At 38.2% G+C, this 17666-nt stretch overlaps 1 protein-coding gene across 1 annotated transcript in view; it reads right to left on the bottom strand.

Annotated features, from left to right (window-relative positions):
- LOC120476142 (uncharacterized) overlaps nucleotides 1-17666 on the bottom strand; it is a 479146-nt gene that overhangs the window by 340123 nt on the left and 121357 nt on the right. Inside the window, 2 exon segments of the mRNA XM_089125368.1 lie at nucleotides 5857-5861; nucleotides 8258-8398. Coding sequence (XP_088981494.1) covers nucleotides 5857-5861; nucleotides 8258-8398 — 146 coding nt within the window.

Genomic DNA, 17666 nt, shown 5'->3' with positions numbered 1-17666 from the left:
GATCGTATCATCTCATATAGTGTGCCATAGTGGGCGACAACCTACGTCGCGTCTGCGATGCTTCACGACCTCACGACAAAAAAAGACTAGCATGTTTAATTTTTTTTTACGGTCATCCAAGACGGTTCCGTCACATGTATGAGGTTGACCAATAGGAGCACAGAAGCTTTTCCGTACACAACTTTCAAAAATGGCGAAGCGAAAGGTTAAAATTAAACGTAAAAATATATAAGAAAACAATATTTTACCTCAAGTTCTCTTTGGAGGATTGACAGCCCATACTGTCCTCTTCGCGCAACCCAGAAACGTGTCCATTGTCAGGTATACTTTCTTTTTTTAAAACTTTTTTCTGAACACAGGACAGCCAATACAACACTCACTGCTTCATCTATGGTTTGTTTACGTCCGTTTCCGGAAGTCACTCGCTACTAGTTTCGCCTTCTCGATGACATCACGCGCGCCGTTAAAGATGGCATGCAATGACTGGTCAGGAAGCAACGTGTAGTCTGACATGTGTCTTGTCCATGACACGACAAGATTTTAGGAGTCAAAATCAAGTAATCTGACACAGTGACTATTTTAACAGACAAAAAAAATTGTGTAATCTGAACCAGGCATCACTGTCAAATGAGTGCTACTTTGACTACAACACTAAAATTCAGTTCTTTTATTACTTCAGTCACATTGAAGAACATTCTAGTTAAGCGGTCAAAAGCCTAAAGGCAAAAAGGCCAAAAGGTTGCTACATGTGGAGCATGGAGTGAATCCGTTACAAGCCTCCGTTAAAAACTTTTCTAGGTTTGGTCCACAGGGTAAAATGTACCTCCGATCTTTCAAACAGTCACCCCTCTGGGAATGTGTGGACTGATTCTTCATTCCATTTTCATTCACTGTTGTGTCTTAAAAAGTCCTTGCTTTTGGCTCAGTCCCTGTGTCTTTGAAATTCAAATAATTTTTTTTCGTCTTTTTTCTCTGTGGCTTTGTAACTAGAGGGCTGTATTTCAGAGGTATTAATCTGCTATTGGAGAGAGGAACCCTGCAGTCACACTTGATGTCTGGCCAGTTTTAAATCATCAGGGAGGTTATGTTTAAAAAAATGGACTGGAACTGTAGAGATTTGACCACATACATGGTAAAAATGGCAGAACTACCCTTAAATACATTGTTTTGTTCCTCGTTGGCCATCGTTTGGCAAGTGCTTTGCTTCAGGCAAGAAATGAGGGACAGCACTGACTTACTGCTTTTACTTCATCTCAGAAACGTTTCAAATTCAACCAAAGGGTAGATGCATGTCAAATAATACAATGGAAACTCACTGCTCTATCCTTCCGTATGGCACACCTAACAATAAAAAGAATTAGTCTGTAATAAAAACTGTAAAAACCAATAATTATATATGAAGAGTTCAGATGCAAAAGCCTCTAAGTGCCATTTGAAATTTTCTTCTAGAATGATAATTTTTATCAAGCTTGTATATTTAAGTTCAGTGACTTCACTTAAATGGCAATGATAATTACCTATTAATTGTTATTTAAGTGAAATTACTGAATTTAAATATACAAGTTTGATAAAAATCATGATTAAAGAAGAAAATTTCAAATGGCATTTAGAGGCTTTTGCATCTGAACTCTTCATATTATATAACACTCAAAACCTTTATAACCTGCATGAATTAAACAAGAAAAATGTAACTAACTGAATAGCAATAACACTATGATTAAACATTATATATATATATATATATATATATATATATATATATATATATATATATATATATATATATATATATATATATATATAAGAAGAGTTCAGATGCAAAAGCCTCTAAATGCCATTTGAAATTTTCTTCTTTAATGATGATTATCAAACTTGTATATTTAAGTTCAGTAATTTCACTTAAATAACAATTAATAGGTAATTATCATTGCCATTAAAGTGAAATTACTGAACTTAAATATACAAGTTTGATACAAATCATCATTAAAGAAGAAAATTTCAAATGGCATTTATTAGAGGCTTTTGCATCTGAACTCTTCATATATATATATATATATATATATATATAATTATTATTATTATTATTATTATTACATAAAAAAAAAAAAAAAACCTAGAAAAATTGTTTGGAAAAAATTAAATAATTCCAGAGCGAAAACTAACTAAATAAAATGTTTTAAAATGACAAATAAGAAATAATCAAAATGTCTCTTTATAATATGATCTCCAGATCATTCGTATGCATTTTCACATAAAGTGTGGTTCTACCACACACACACACACGTTTACTTAGATTTCAGTAGACAATGCAACATTTTTGTAGTGTACTGACAGCACTACAACGTGAATTTACGTATGAAAAACTTTCATGCTGGAAAGTACAAAAGAACCATAAAATACACGAAAATCACAAAAGTATTTACAAATTTACAAAAAGTAATACGTTTTATTTGTGTACTGTAATCCAAATATTTTGAATCCATATCTTTAGACCCAAATTTAAGATATCTTCATCTCCGTTATTAGCAGAAACTGCGAAACGTTAATTTCCCGTACTGGTTATAAATTAATAAAAAATAAATAAATGCCTCCTCAACAAGCTTTAAAGGTTGTATCAGTGATTTCAGGCCCAAACTAAAATTATCACATTCATCTAATCGTTCATAACGATCCGCTAGCTGTCCTCCCCATAAGCAGGCTGTCAAAAAAATACATCTCTGTAAGCAGCCTGGACCTAAGATCTGCCCACAAAAACAAATGGGAACAACCACCACTCAAAATCAAAATAAACAGTGTTCTAACCAATCGCCAAAAGAAACAAATAATAATTGGGAAGGAAGTCTTTTGAACGGTGGATAGAACTCAAAGAATTGAACATTTTTAAATCGGATGCTGATGTTTCGTCTGTGAGTAGCTTCTAGTGCTGACTTTTTTTTGTATGTGAACTGTGTGTGAAATATAATTCTTTAAAAACTAAACTTGGATAGCTCTAGTGAATATCCAACACTATCTCACGACCAATTCGTACGAATTTGACGCATGATTAAAAAGTGTCTAATTCGTACTAATTCGAACGACCTCACTCGTACTAATTTGTACGATTTGTCTAAACCCACGTGATGGTTAGATTTAGGGGCGGGGTCAGGGGTAGGTCATTCGTACGAATTCATACGAATTGGTCAATTCGTAAAATATGTACGATTTAGCAAAATCGTATTAATTCGTACGAGTGAGGTCGTATGAATTGTTACGAATTAGCCACTTTTTAATCATTCGTCGAATTCATACGACTTGGTCGTGAGATCGGCTTGGAATATCAGATTGTAGGGATTTAGTGTGTAAGTTGCGTTGTGTGTAGCAATAACACTAGCCTACGTTCAGGACTAACTTCAGCCGAATAATAATAATAATAATAATAAGCTGTTATAATTTTATTCTAGATAGCTTTTGTTACCATGAGTTTTCCCCATAACATTAGATCTGTAGCAATATCACTGATTCTGGTACGTTTTATCATACTGCTGCTTCCAGTGAAGCACGAGAAAAACTAGCTGTATGATATGACTTGACTGCAGATTTTATATACATCATTATACTTTGTAATCCAAAGCAGCCAAGTTCACATTTTACAGTTCAAAGAATGAGCCATCATTGAGGTAGACCGTCAATCTGAAAATAGTGTGTTTTTGTCGCTTTAAGAAATGCACGTGCATTTTTCATGATGCACGAAACGGGAGGGAGGGGCGAGCTAACTTGGTTTGTTTTGGATCTCGCTTCAAACACAAACAGAAGTGACGTTACCCACAATCACTGATACAAGACACGTTTAAGACACGTTTTACGGCAGTGGTATCAACTGTTTAATGGCTCTCGCCATCGGAACTATTTTTGGTACAGCTTATGACATTTTTGCAATACATAAATTATTGTGATTACACACTAGCCTCTGTCTAGCTTCGGTGAGGACACTTAATATTCTATAATATTATTGATCTGACTGTACAGACACTGCTGTATGAGAGCTGAACGATGACATCATTTTTTTGCAGAATAAATGAACTAATTCATTAATTGATGATCTTTACAACAGAGCTGAATCAAAACTGAACTGACCTTAGCTGAACAATAGCCAAAATGCATCATTTTCCTGTTATGGCTGTAAAGCTGTTTTGAAACAATCTGTATAAAGCGCTATATTAATAAATGTGACTTAACTTATGTTTTTCTTTATAACTGTACATCTTTTAAAGACATTATTATGGGTAGGTTTAGAGATAGAAGTGGGATAGCAACTGGAAAGTTCTTTTTAATGCTATAAATTGAAATTTTTGTACACAATTTCGCCCATTACATTTATACATTCTTTTTTTATATTCTCTATAAAATGGTTTTGTTTTGGGGGTAGGGATGAGGGATCTAAAATTTAAGTGTAAAATGGTAAAAGGGCAATTTTTGCAATTTTACAAATATCATTATATGACATAAAGGTTTCGTAAATATTTTACGTTTTCTATAGCTGTCTGTATTAAATGTTGTCAATACGTCCATCCAGTACATCACAAACCATTTTGTTTCATCAAAACACAGAGCTAATTTTGAATAGGTAAATTATAGGTAGTGCTAACCTGCTAAACTTTGAAAAGGATTATTATATTAATAGCCTTTTAATCATCCAATACAAGTTCTTTGACAGCATAAACTGGCATACACGTATGTAACAACCAAGGTAAGGACAGCAGATCAATACGAGCAATGGAATTATCAAATTCAGTCCAAAAATAATAAATAATTATAGAAAATACCTCTGCTCTGGTTGTAAAAAAGTCTTAACGACTGTAGACAAATCAAACGCATGGCTGACAATATAATTGCCAGCGTGGAAGAAATATCGAGTAGCTCCCCTATAGTGCTTTAATTTAATTGAAAAAGCGAAGCTCTGAGTCAGTGCTTAGAATCCATCAGCAGTATATAATCAATGAATCCAGAGGTTATCAAACGCAAGGCCTTTTAAAGGCAACGTCTGAGGCAGGCTGACCCTCTAGCTGTGGGGCTAATGCCTCTGCCTTCTTAAGTATATTTCGGTTTCAATAATGGAGGCTGCCCAGATGAGAACCAGTCAGGCCTTTAAAATATTTAACCCCGGCTTTTGTAAGAGAGACGCATAATGCGGTGGAAATGACATTCTCTGTAACTGTGGCTTTAATTATTTCTTTCTTCCCAGTCCCCCGGAGTCCTCCTCTATGCAGCCAAAGGATCGTGTGAAACGTTTCCTTTCTGACCTCCATTTTTCAAAAAATTCAACAGTTCTGCCAGGAGACAGAATGTCCCACATTTCCCTCCAAAATCCCTTGCGTCCTCACATCCAGGTGTGGACCGCATTGTCCCCAGCTCTTTGTGACATTTCTGCACTGCAGGCAGGGCCGGCCCAAGGCATAAGCGAGCTAAACGGCTGCTTGGGGCCCCTTGGCCACCAGAGGGCCCCCCAATGGAGTCAAAAAATATTTTTTTAGATGACTTAAACAAGTGACATAAATGAATGAATTAAAATGAATGAATGACTAATTAAAGACAAGAAAATTTTGATTTCATGATCAATATACCTCCTTAGAATTGCTGCTGTGTCTGCAAGCGTTTAAGTCATGTGCATAATCTAGAAGCTCGCCCGTGCATAGACAATTTGTGCGCAACTGCACATTGTCACGGACTCGCTATAATGTAAAGCCATGTCACAAAAAATGACATATCCCTCTGGTGCCGAAAATAGAACGAAGAAAATGACAGAGGATGAGAAAAAGAGAGCAAGATAAAAGTATGTTTGCATGATTATTTACGCTATGTTTTGTGCAGCATTTGAACCATTCCTATCTACGGCAAGCCCAGAGGGGAAAAATACATTGCATACACACACCCAACGAGCGCCAGTAAAAAACATAAATTTAAGTATATTTATACATAAGTATTTATTTTGTATTTATACATTACCTCACTGTATTAATTTATAATGTCTCATTATTACATGATATTTGTGTCAATAATCATAAAGCACAGGTGACTCCGTGTAGTGGGAGGGCCCCCCGACTCAAATTCTGCTGCTTAGAGAACATAGAGAACTGTGTGTACATTTGAATAAGACAAAGGAGTCAAACGCACAGAGCATTCTGGTGTTAGGGAAACGGCTAATTGAATCGAATGGGAGAATTAAAGCCTAAACTGAATGTGAAGCCTATCATGAGATGAAATCTACCACTAGAGCTTTTGGAGAGCCTCTAGAGAACCTCACTACACAGCGCAGCCCAGAGGGGAGGCTTTTACTCATTAGCGAGTTGTAGGTTTGGTGCTGAGAGTGAGAATGACAGCAAGAGTGAGAGCAAAAGAAAGGGGATATGGCCATAGTAAAGAAAGACAGATGATGAATAAGGTACTTATTCCAGGATAAACTCGTAAACAAGCACTTGAAACCCGAAAGCAAGCAGCTATACATTGATTTATGTGTAATTGCAAGAAAGATAACATGCATTCGCAGATGCATCTTATACTACATGCTTACTGCAAGCAATAAACAATAACAACGTACTTGCATGTAAGCAATAATTTACAAGATTGATCACATTTGCTGTGAAGTTCAGCAGATTTTATTTTCAAGGTATTTATGCACCTGATAATGACGCTCAAGCAGACCATGCTCATGCAGTACATGTTTTAACCTCCAGGGGCCACTGTTGTTCTGCGGATCTCTCGCCCTCGAGTCCCATCATTCCCTCTCATAACTACTCCTGACACCTGTCGTCATTAAGAAAACATTCACATATTCAAAAAGCAGGGTGTGTAGACAGCTAAATTAAATGACTGTCAAAATACTGACAGGAAAATCTGTTTCACTGCGAACATAAAGGAAATATTTTGTGTGCAATAAAAATCAAGTGGTGGGCATGTTTAAGAGCAAGCCTCCAATTTTCCCCTTGATGTTGTGTTTTCTAAATTACGGTGGATACATCACCTTTAGATACTCTCTGAATAGTTCAAATAGTGTTAGTCTTCGCCAATTATTCTTTTAAGAGCGCCAACAATGGCTTTCAAAGGAAATTACAGAGTAGAAGGACCTTCAGCAAAATTGCAGCCTAGTAAGGCTTTACTAGACAAAAACCCCAACAGATGAGTGAACAGAGTTATGCAGCTCAATGAATTCCCTGTCAAGAGTTACGTCTGAGTAACACGTATGCCCAAAACACACTTTCATTTTATTCCAGAAATCCATTTCCCTAACTCCATCTTTCCGCTAGTTTGGAGCCGGCCGGATTACCTCAACAAACCCGGCTGATATAAACACCGGATGGGAGGGGATGCAGAAAAGCAGAACTCTGCAATCTCCAGGTGGCAGAATCCATCCGCAGAGGGCTCGAGATGGAGGGAGGGGCCTAAAACGAGATCATTTCGGAGGGAAAAGCTTATTTACAGGGTCCTCACCTGCTTAAGTGCTGCTTAGTCAATCATACAATGCTGGGTGCATCACTCGAGGTGTGTGCCGGGGTGAGAATGGCTGCACGAGGAAGCATCTGGGAGGAAAGAAACCGCCTGTGCGCTGACTGACATGTCTAATCGTGCTACTCCATCCACCGCCACACAAACAAGTGAATCATTAGGGCCAGAAATCTATCTGGTTGTATTACACATGACACCCATCCGAACGGAGCTCATTTAAATATTAATACAAGCCTCATACATAAACAAGTACTGTAATGTATGAATCTCTAAAAAAAGACTCTGAGGATGTTCTCCATTTCCCCCGTCACAGATGAAGCCAAGGAGACAACGATTAAAAGAGTGTGAGCGATGTTCACATTCAGACTGACTTGCGTTGTCATTTATTGTGCAACTTGTTTTATTGAGCAGTAATTCTTCGTGACTGGAACCGAACGCGCTCTAATTCGTTATCTGCCATCTTGCATTACAGGGAGAAGATGTGCTTTTAAACGCACATGTATAACGGTAGAAAACAACATCTCACTGAGCTTTAGTGGCATGGTCAACCTCAGATGTTATTTTCTCACAAACAGAGAAATTAGAACTAGCAGTTGTAAAAAAAAAAAAAATATGTAAATAAATAAAAAAAGACTTTGGCCCATGAAAAACAGCACCTGGTTCACTAACTAAGGGAATCATGACAACATGTGAAGATCACATCTCCTGAGAAATTGTACTATAACCTCAAAGAATGTGCATCTGATGTTTGTATGTTCATGTGTATGTATGCACTCACTCCTCGAGGGAGATGTTGGAGTAGATAAATGTGTGTCCTGGATGAGTCGCCTCTGTTTGTCCTGTACTCCTATTTAAGAGTTTCTCCTCCAGCAGTGTCTCCACAGCCATCTGGGGAACAATCTCTAAAACTGCCCAACACCTGCCCGAGTGAGAAAGAGCAAGAGAAAGAGAGAGAGGAAGAGAGATTATGCACTATAACACATGTTATGTTATACTAAAGGTATAAATACATAAAGTACCTGCAAAATATATATAGACAACAAAAAATATCAATAATCATGATACATTATAGGATGCATCAGCAGCAAAGTGACACAAATGATGAAAAATATGTTTGTCAATATACTAGTTCACAAGATAAAACACAAAATCACTATAAAATACATATATACAACAACAAACAATCCTCTTCCTGTATACTCTTCAGAATTATTTTGAAAGAAATTAAAACTGAGCAAGGACGCATAAAATTGTTCAAAATCGACAGTAAAGACATTTATAATAATTACAAAAATAATCTGAAAAAAATGCATCATGGATTCCACACGTTTTAAGCAGCAAAACTGTTTTCAACATTGATAATAATAATAAATCTTTTTGAGCATCAAATCAGCACATAAGAATGATTTCTGGAGGATCACATGATATGTGATCACTTGTAATATTTCACAACTTACTGTATTTTTTTTTTTATCAAATAAATACAGCCTTGATGAGTATAATGGACTTCTTAAACACATTTTTTTAAGCATATGCTCATTTATTTCCCATGTTTTCATGCCACAAATGGAAGAAAAACAATTCCATACATCATAGCCGTTAGAACATCTTTCCCTCAAATGCTTTGATTATTAATGCTGAAGTACTCAACACATTCTTCAGAAAAAGCTCTGCGCTTAAACATGTGCATCCTTAAGGAAAAGAAAATAGAACTGCACACTCTCTTGAGCACATATTATTACAACGCATTCTCACCCCAAGGCGTCACCTTTGACCATGCTTCAATATTTGACGTTTTAGGCGCCCTTTAGCGTCACTTACATGACGCGATCCTACGGCGTCATCTAACTGATGCTAAAGGAAAGCGTCAGTTAGAGGACGCGGTTAGGTTTAGGTGTGGGGTGGGGGTAGGGTACACGCGATCATAGGTCGTCATCTAACTGACGCTAAAGGGCGCCTAAAGCGTCAGATATTGGGGGTGAGAATGGGCTGATTATTAGGACAAGTAGCATTTGCCAAGGTATGAGAATATAATATGTATAAACACATGTAAATAATATGTATAAACAATGTGCATCCAACGTGTTTTAGCAATTTAATTACGTTTTTGTTTTTTCATCTAATCCTGCCAATCACGAGGCAGGTGTACGCATATATAATGGATTGCTTGCACAGGATCGTTCCTGTGACAACACCCGCAGCATCCCTCCACCACACTTGTATTACATTTTTAAGCATTCTTGAGCCCTCTATCATAGACCAACAATCCAAATCGGTCCATCCTCTATCCACTGAAAGATTATATTAACATGTGAATACTAACATCTTGACACTTTAAATATGCACTAAATCCCACTACACCCTCCCTTCTTACTATCTGTGAATTTCATGAATACTATTGCTGTTATGTTCCATCAGGTGACTTCCTGCTATTAGTACATTTCATATGCTGGCCACGTATTTGGCAAGGGGACCTGGTTTAAATGTGTAATGACTTCAAATTTCTTCGTTATCATTTTTGGAGGACGGACAAGCATTTCTGAACTCCTGTAGCTCTCATAATCAAAAGGTATGCCGGACAAAGAGGAAATCATTATCCCAGGATATGAGTGCTTGTGTTTTCAAGCAGACCCCCTGTGCCTGGGTGTTCCACGCAAAGCCGATTATGTGCAGGTCTGCGTCTCTCTCACACCGTGAACCTTGCGGTGATATTTCAGCGAGAAAATGGGTCAATGCCAAGCATCAGCAGGCTGCTGTTGCATATTAATGATGAAGCTTGGCTGTGACAGATGAGATTGGCCCACAAGGGTCCTCTCTCTCTCTCACACAAACAAGCACGCTCATTCTCGTTGACTGCTCTGTTCCAAAACCTAGTGAGCTGCCTCAATATCTACTGTCTAGTCGGCAGCAGCTTTTTAAGACAGCATACTAACAGACATGAAAACATACATTGTACGTGACTGAGGCATGCCTCTAGTGGAATGACCTCTGACGCCCAGAGGGCAACGAAGGCTCATAGATCTATAAGCCGTTCCTACCCAGTGAAAGGTCATGCGAATGTTTGGCAAACGCAATATCCGCCACATATACCTTGAATGTGGATGGAGATCTACCCTTATCCAAGAGCTCCTGAAGGAAGGAGAGAACCTCCGACACCCCACAATCTTGTGGATCCAGGTTGTGAGCCAACCTGAGAACACTGACCACTTGGAACCATAAAGCCATCTAGTAGAGGGAGCTCTAGCTTGTGTAAGCATGTTTAACACTCCATCTGGGAGACTGACAGGTACCCGTTGATGGCCCACACATGCAGAGCCCAAATCTCGGGTCGTGGGTGCCAAACTGTACCCCCAGCCTGTGAGAGGAGATCTCTCCTCAACGAGACAGGCCAAGGAGCCAATCTCTGAAGCTGCATCAGCTCTGGAAACCAAACTTAGTTCAGCCAGAATGGAGCTACTAGAAGCACAGAGGAACCGTTCTCCCTGATAAGTTTGATTACCTGTGGTGACAGCATGAGGGAAAGCATAGAGAGGGCGGCTAGGCCAGTGATGGGCGCAGAAAACACTGAGCGTTGTCTTGAGACACAAAGAGGTCGACTTCCGCTGTGCCAAAGGTGTCCCACAACAGCTGAACTGTCTGAGGGTGGAGGGACCATTCCCCTGGGGGAACGTTGTCCCTGGACAGCCTGTCTGGACCCACATTCAGATGGCCTGGCATATGCGCTGCTCTCGGCGGGTGTAGGTTGCGCTGAACCCAAACATTGAGGCATTCTGCAAGTCTATGAAGGTTCCGTGATCTCAGAACCCCCTTGGAGATTTATGTAGGAAACCACCAACATGTTGTCCGGGCAGACAAGGAAATGGTGGCCGTTCAGAAGGGGAAGGAAGAACCGCAAGGCGTTCTCGACCGCCTTCATCTCTAGACAGTTTATTTAGCAAGCTCTTTCTTGGCTTGACCACAGACCAAGAGTCGGTCTGCCCTTGTAGAGGGCGCCCCAGCCACAATTGGAAGCGTTTGTTGAAACCTCTTTCAGTTTCGAGATTCCCCCTTGGTTTACACCTGTCTGATACCAGTAGACCGCATTCCAGGGCTCCAGAGCTGTGACACAGTTCTGAGTCACCTTGAGACGTAAACGACCGGACGTAAACGACTTCAGCCAGTGCTGTAAAAGGCGCATGTGAAGCAGACCTATATGAAGAAATTATTAAGTTGTGAATGGACTGCGGGTTTGGCATGTGTTTTTTAATAAAAAATTGCATACTTCACCTTCAATTGTCATAGTAAGGACAACATTATTGTTTTTAGACTTGGAACCTATTTTATTGGACTCCTTGACCACAAAAATGTACACGTTGATACCAAATATGTCATTATAACAATAACAGAAGCAAATATATGGGCCTTTCAAGTATGGTCGGCGGCCATTTTTTAAAAATGTGCGTATATAAGATACAAAATGTGATCTCACTTGTGTCTTAGGATAAATTTACTTCTATGGCCCTAAGGTACTTCCATACCAAAGGGGACCTTTGCATCATGACTTCAAGTCAAAAGTCACTTAACCTCCCAATTTTAGAATGATTTCTAAAGAATCATGTGACACTGAAGACTGGAGTAGTGGCTGCTGAAAGTTCAGCTTTGCTATCACAGGAATATGATACATTTTAAAATATATTAGAACAGTTATTAAAAATTGTAAAAAGGAAAAAGATTTTTGATCAAAGAAATGTTGTCTTTGTGAACATGAGACCTCTTTCAAAATCATTTATAAAAATAATTCTGATCCTAAACTTTTGAAAAATGTTTATGTTCAATAAATAAACCCGTTTCTCGCTTTATCTGCCATCATGGATTTATTTTTTCACTTAATCCCATACTTTTTCATAATAACACATTCAGGGATTACAGTCTTCTTAAAGAAAACATTTGATGCTGACTTTCAAATTATTATATTAGATGTTTGCCTATGATGCCTTAAAATGTGCTCTATATAGGCAGCTCACTAGGGTTTGGAAAAGTCTTTTTTTCTCTTCTATATCCATTTTTCACTTTGTATATCTCTCACTGGCATTCACTTTCTATCATGTGGTTCTGTTTCGGTTTCATTTCTCCATTTTAGTTTCCTTCAACGCCACACCAACTCTTTCTTTCTCCCTCTATCCCGCTCTCCTAAGGTCTCAAGAGAATAAACATAAGATCGACTCTGCTGTCTGAATGCACAGAGAGGCTTTTGGAGTCAGTTCAGAGGAGACCTTGCTATGACTGAGGAGAATGATGGCACACAGTATAAAGCCGTGGTGGCTGCAACGCTTTCAATCGTGCCGGCTTTACAGGACTATCCGCCGCTGTGCAGAGTTCAAGGATGGGGTCAGGCTATGAATCGATATCACCACACTGTCTGAAATAAACTACACCTTGTGTATTTCAGTCAAGACCTGTGATGAGTAAAAACAGGTTACTGGAGTTCAAAATGTTAAAATGTAGTATTAAACATCACACATTTATCCATTATGTTTTCAGTTATGAAGTTAATTGTCTTTGTAAACCGGTTGTAGATTCATTTAGCTTGTAGAAAACATCAAAATAAATCATTTTTAAAAGACTAAAAGACAAAGGGTTTATTTTAGGATCCAAAACATTACTGATATGCTTTACGCATGCATGCATACAATAGTGCATGCTGCTTTACGATATGTTACTAGTTCAAGTGTTCGTGCACATCATTGTAATTTATATAAAATGACAAAATGGACTTCTCTGTGCTTGAGGAGGTAAAATCATGTTGATTTTTATTCTAAAAGCTCTACTGGGTAAATTACCACAGTATATATCTAATTTATTAACATACTGTACTAGCAGTATAATTATCAGGAATAATAAAATAATCACATGAATATAATACATTTTAAAATATATTAAAATAGAACCATTATTTAAAATTGTTAAAAAAATAAGAAAAAGAAATTTGCCTTTATGAACATGAGACAAAATCATTTATAAAAATAATTCTGATCCTAAACTTTGAACAATGGTTTATGTTCAATAAATAAACAATTTTGTTGCTTTATCTGCCATCATGGATTTATACATTTATCAAATATATAAATGTAATTATTCAATTACACTTGAAGCCTGGAGGAGTGAGACAGCTCTCGGATTTGATAAAAAAAAATATCTTAAAGTGTATTCCGAAGATTAATGAAAGTCTTACGGGGTTGGAAAAAAACAAGAGGGTGAGTAATTACTGACAGAATTCGACATCATTTACACAAAACAATGTAAATGTTTTAATAGTTGATTAGGATTTGTATTGTCTTTTAGATATGGGTATTTCTCGTTTGCGTTTATTATATTGTGTTATGTACTATTTGTCTTGTGCTGCCTAACCTCCCAGGTGAAAAAGACGTCCAATTAAGTGTATTAAAAATGCCTTACATTATATTTGTATTGTACTAAAAACATATTTAAGTACATTTTTAATACACTTAATTGGACGTCTTTTTCACCATCTTGACCAGTACTCCCTGGTAGAAGAGATATTGTATCTCAATGGGACCTTCCTAGTTTAATAAATAAATAAATAGAAGCCACATGTGTGTAATTTCTTTTATGTTAAACTACTTATCTCAACTTAATATGCATAGACCACTATAGGCACATCAGAGTGGTTCCTCTAAGTGTAAATGCACCATTGTTTGAACCTGACACAACACTACTCACTCAACCAATGGTCAAGAGTTTGGAGCAGGATTATTTTTTACTAGCCAGGCATTATTTTTGTGATTTCATTTGGTGAAGCAATCTGTACAATGGGAAGTAGGGGTGCTAAGGTTGCTGCAGCACCCTGTGGCGTGGAGCTGGCCTTAGGAATAAGCCTTTAACGCTATTATGTGGTCAACAGTAAACCGGTACCATTTCTGTAGTCAATTTTAATAATTAATGACCATTTCTACAGTGAGTCGTGTGTTAGGATTGAAAAGGAGAGAAAGTGAGAGTCTATTTGTCCCTCAGCGGCAAGTAATCTTGCATTCTAGTTATTTATTTATTTAAGGTTATAGAGTTGTCACAAAGTACAGACTTCGATGCCAAGTCGGTATGGAAATTTAAAAAAAATGTGACCATAGCAGCACTCCCCCCTCTTGCAATTTGAGCACTGTTTAACGGATTCTTAAACACATCTGTTTGTCCAATGTGTGTCCAACGCACTCAACATATATGTCTGTGATTGGCAGTGTAAGGCTAGTCGCCTTGCATTGTCAATTGTGCCAGTTCCTGAGTGTGCTCAATTTGGCAGCTAGGATGAGCGTCGAGTCTGAAGAGAAGGGGGCGGGAATACAACACTCCAATAATTTAAATTTGGAATGCAATACCCATTTCAACCGCAAACTGTAAATATTACATAACGCACCTTTAACACACCCATAAAAACACAAGTTATTCTCAGTTTAGAACTGCTTATATTTCAATGAAGTCTCAACTGGATTTAGATGGAGAATATTAGTCTGTTACTGGCAATACCTGTCACGGGGTGGGTGCAGGCAGAAGAGCAGGAGGAGTCCAGATGAACAAGAATATGAATTTAATTCCAAAATGACATGCAAAAGATACAGGAATCGGGAGCAAACACGAGGTAACATTCACATTGACCGACAAACACAGACTGAAGGAGGGAGAACTAAATACACAGAGGAATCAGGACTAATGGGGTGAAAACAGGTGAAACAGATGAAACAGGACGCTGAACGGGAGGCTGATGAGGGAGTGAGTTCAGGTGTGCAGACAAGAGGATCATGGGAAGTGTAGTGCTGGAGACGCAGACAGGATGGTGCAGACGAAGGACTGTGACAATACCTGGTTTAGAAAACATACTCTAATGGCAATGTGTAACTTTAATGGTAATTTTACGTTTTGACAAATTGGTGGCTCATTCATATGAATTCGTGTGATCAGCTTACACCCCCACTGACAGTTAGGTTTAGGGGTTGACACCTTCATGCTCACATTTTTTTCTAAAAATCATTTATTTCCAAATTAATTACTACTTACAAAATTTTAAACAGTTACATTTATTCATAAGATCAGGTTGGTTTAGATTCCTCAAATCCAGCTCTGGAGGGCCACTGTCCTGCAGACTTTAGCTCAAACCACAATCAAGACCTTTACTAACTAGATGAGTCTGATTAGGGTTGGACCTAAACTCTGCAGGTCAATGGCTCTCAAGGACCATATATTTGAGGAACCCTGGTTTAGATGGCTATTGTTGTGGGTATACCAAGCTTACCAGTGTAGCCTTGGCGGGTGACTGGCAAAAACCAGGATTAAACTGCTCATCACCTTCTAAACTAGGTCATGTTAGTGTGTGGTGGTTAAAAAAAAAAAAAACCTTCTAAAATAGAGATAGAGAGAGAATAGAGAAAATGTAAAGCATGGGCAATGCAGGCCTGTTACTTGCATTATAATGTCCCCAAAAAAAAAATAGTTGATGGTTTTAACTGGTTGTAAGTTGGTCAGTACATTCTATACAAAGTATAAGCTGGTTTCTTTAGCAGGATGGTGAGGAGAAAAAAAAAGTTTGGCAAAACTGCACAAATATGCAACTTAAAAAAAAAATACAGAGAGAAAGTGATAAAGTGTGTCAGCTCTCCAGAAGCAAAGCAAAACTATCTTGAGAAACTGTAAAGATCAGGTTTGTAATATCTGATATCTGAAAAACTCAGAGTATCTCAACTGGCCCTCTGAGAAAGACAGAGCGAGTGAGTTACCTGATGGTGAAGTAGTCTGTCAGTCATGGAGTGTAAATTACTAACACAGCCACTCAGGGTTAATGACACTCCATGAGTTTTGGATGATTTACAAAGTCCTTACACCCCACACGACCAGAAATGATTACAAGCAGTGGCTTACTCTAACGAGCGTTAATAATGACAGAGGCGCCATTCATCCCCCTCGCACTTCCATCAGGACTATGCTGGCGTTTACGTGGCAATGCATTCATATCAATCGCGGTGTCGCTTTTCAAACATCGTCCGATTTATGGTGCTCCTCGGACGTGATGCGTCACAGCTTGATGGTTTTGAGCTTGTTTTGAAGACTCAATCATTTGACAAACAGGCTGTGACACGTCTCGCAGGAGTCAGAGTGGGGGGTGGGGTGGGTGATTCTCATTTTGGTGACAAATCTAGCATGGCGGGATCCACCAGCAATCACTCATCAGTCATAGTCATCACGGCCCAAGCTGCACTGGCTGCAGGGTTCATTAATGCTGTGCCCGCAGGCAAGCTCCACTCCGACCGCTCAGTCACTGATGACTCAATTACAATAGGACAGCAGCCACCCAAAGCAAACTAAATCAGAAGCAGGAGACATTAGCAGCGCCGTTCCTCAGAGATGACAAAAGAGTGACTTGTTAAATGTCAGAATGGTGATATGTAAGGCATAGCTTGACAAGAGAGGCGCTGTGGTGGTGATGTATACGTTCGATTGGCCCTATCGCAGAGGATGACATCAGCGGCTGACTGAAACAACTGTTTCAGAGCAGATGCCTCCTTTGAGGTTTAGTTGGGGATCGAAGCAGCCATGACCTAAGGTGAAAGTAAGTGATACTCTGCCGTATATATTACAAATGAATACACAATTTATAATACGATGTAAAAAACAATAACATATTGTATCATACTATATAAATTGTATATTACAAATTACAGTCTTAAATGCAGATTAAAATAAAACTGTGATCTTCAACAAACGTATTTACAAACCTTAATTTGTAAAACAATGGCTCTTTTTCAAAACTCTATTCCAAATAGAGTTATATGGCAGGTTTATAAGTTACGAATGCTGTTTGGTCCTTCTGACTAGGTAAAATGTCTAAAAATCAAAAGGTTTTTCTATAATATTCATATACACAGCTGACCAAATCTTTGGGGTTAACAACATATTTAAAGACTGCCTGTGGTGAAAATCAGGTTTTAGAATGCTGTTTATGGTGTTTTTTATATGCTTTAAAGGGGTCATGAACTGAGCAATCAAAAGTTCCTTGAGTTTTTGACATATTAGAGGTCATCATACTAACAGAATATCCTTAGTTTCAGAACTGAAAACTTCCTTATTAGTCGAAAAACAGCTTTTGTTAAAACCCAGAAAACGATTCATGAAAGACCACTTCTGCAGAAGAAAATCAATGGCTA

The sequence above is a fragment of the Pimephales promelas genome, chromosome 21 (assembly GCF_988280905.1).
Source record: "Pimephales promelas chromosome 21, fPimPro1.hap1.1, whole genome shotgun sequence".
Taxonomy (NCBI): Eukaryota; Metazoa; Chordata; class Actinopteri; order Cypriniformes; family Leuciscidae; genus Pimephales; species Pimephales promelas.
This window is presented reverse-complemented; position numbering and strand designations above follow the sequence as displayed.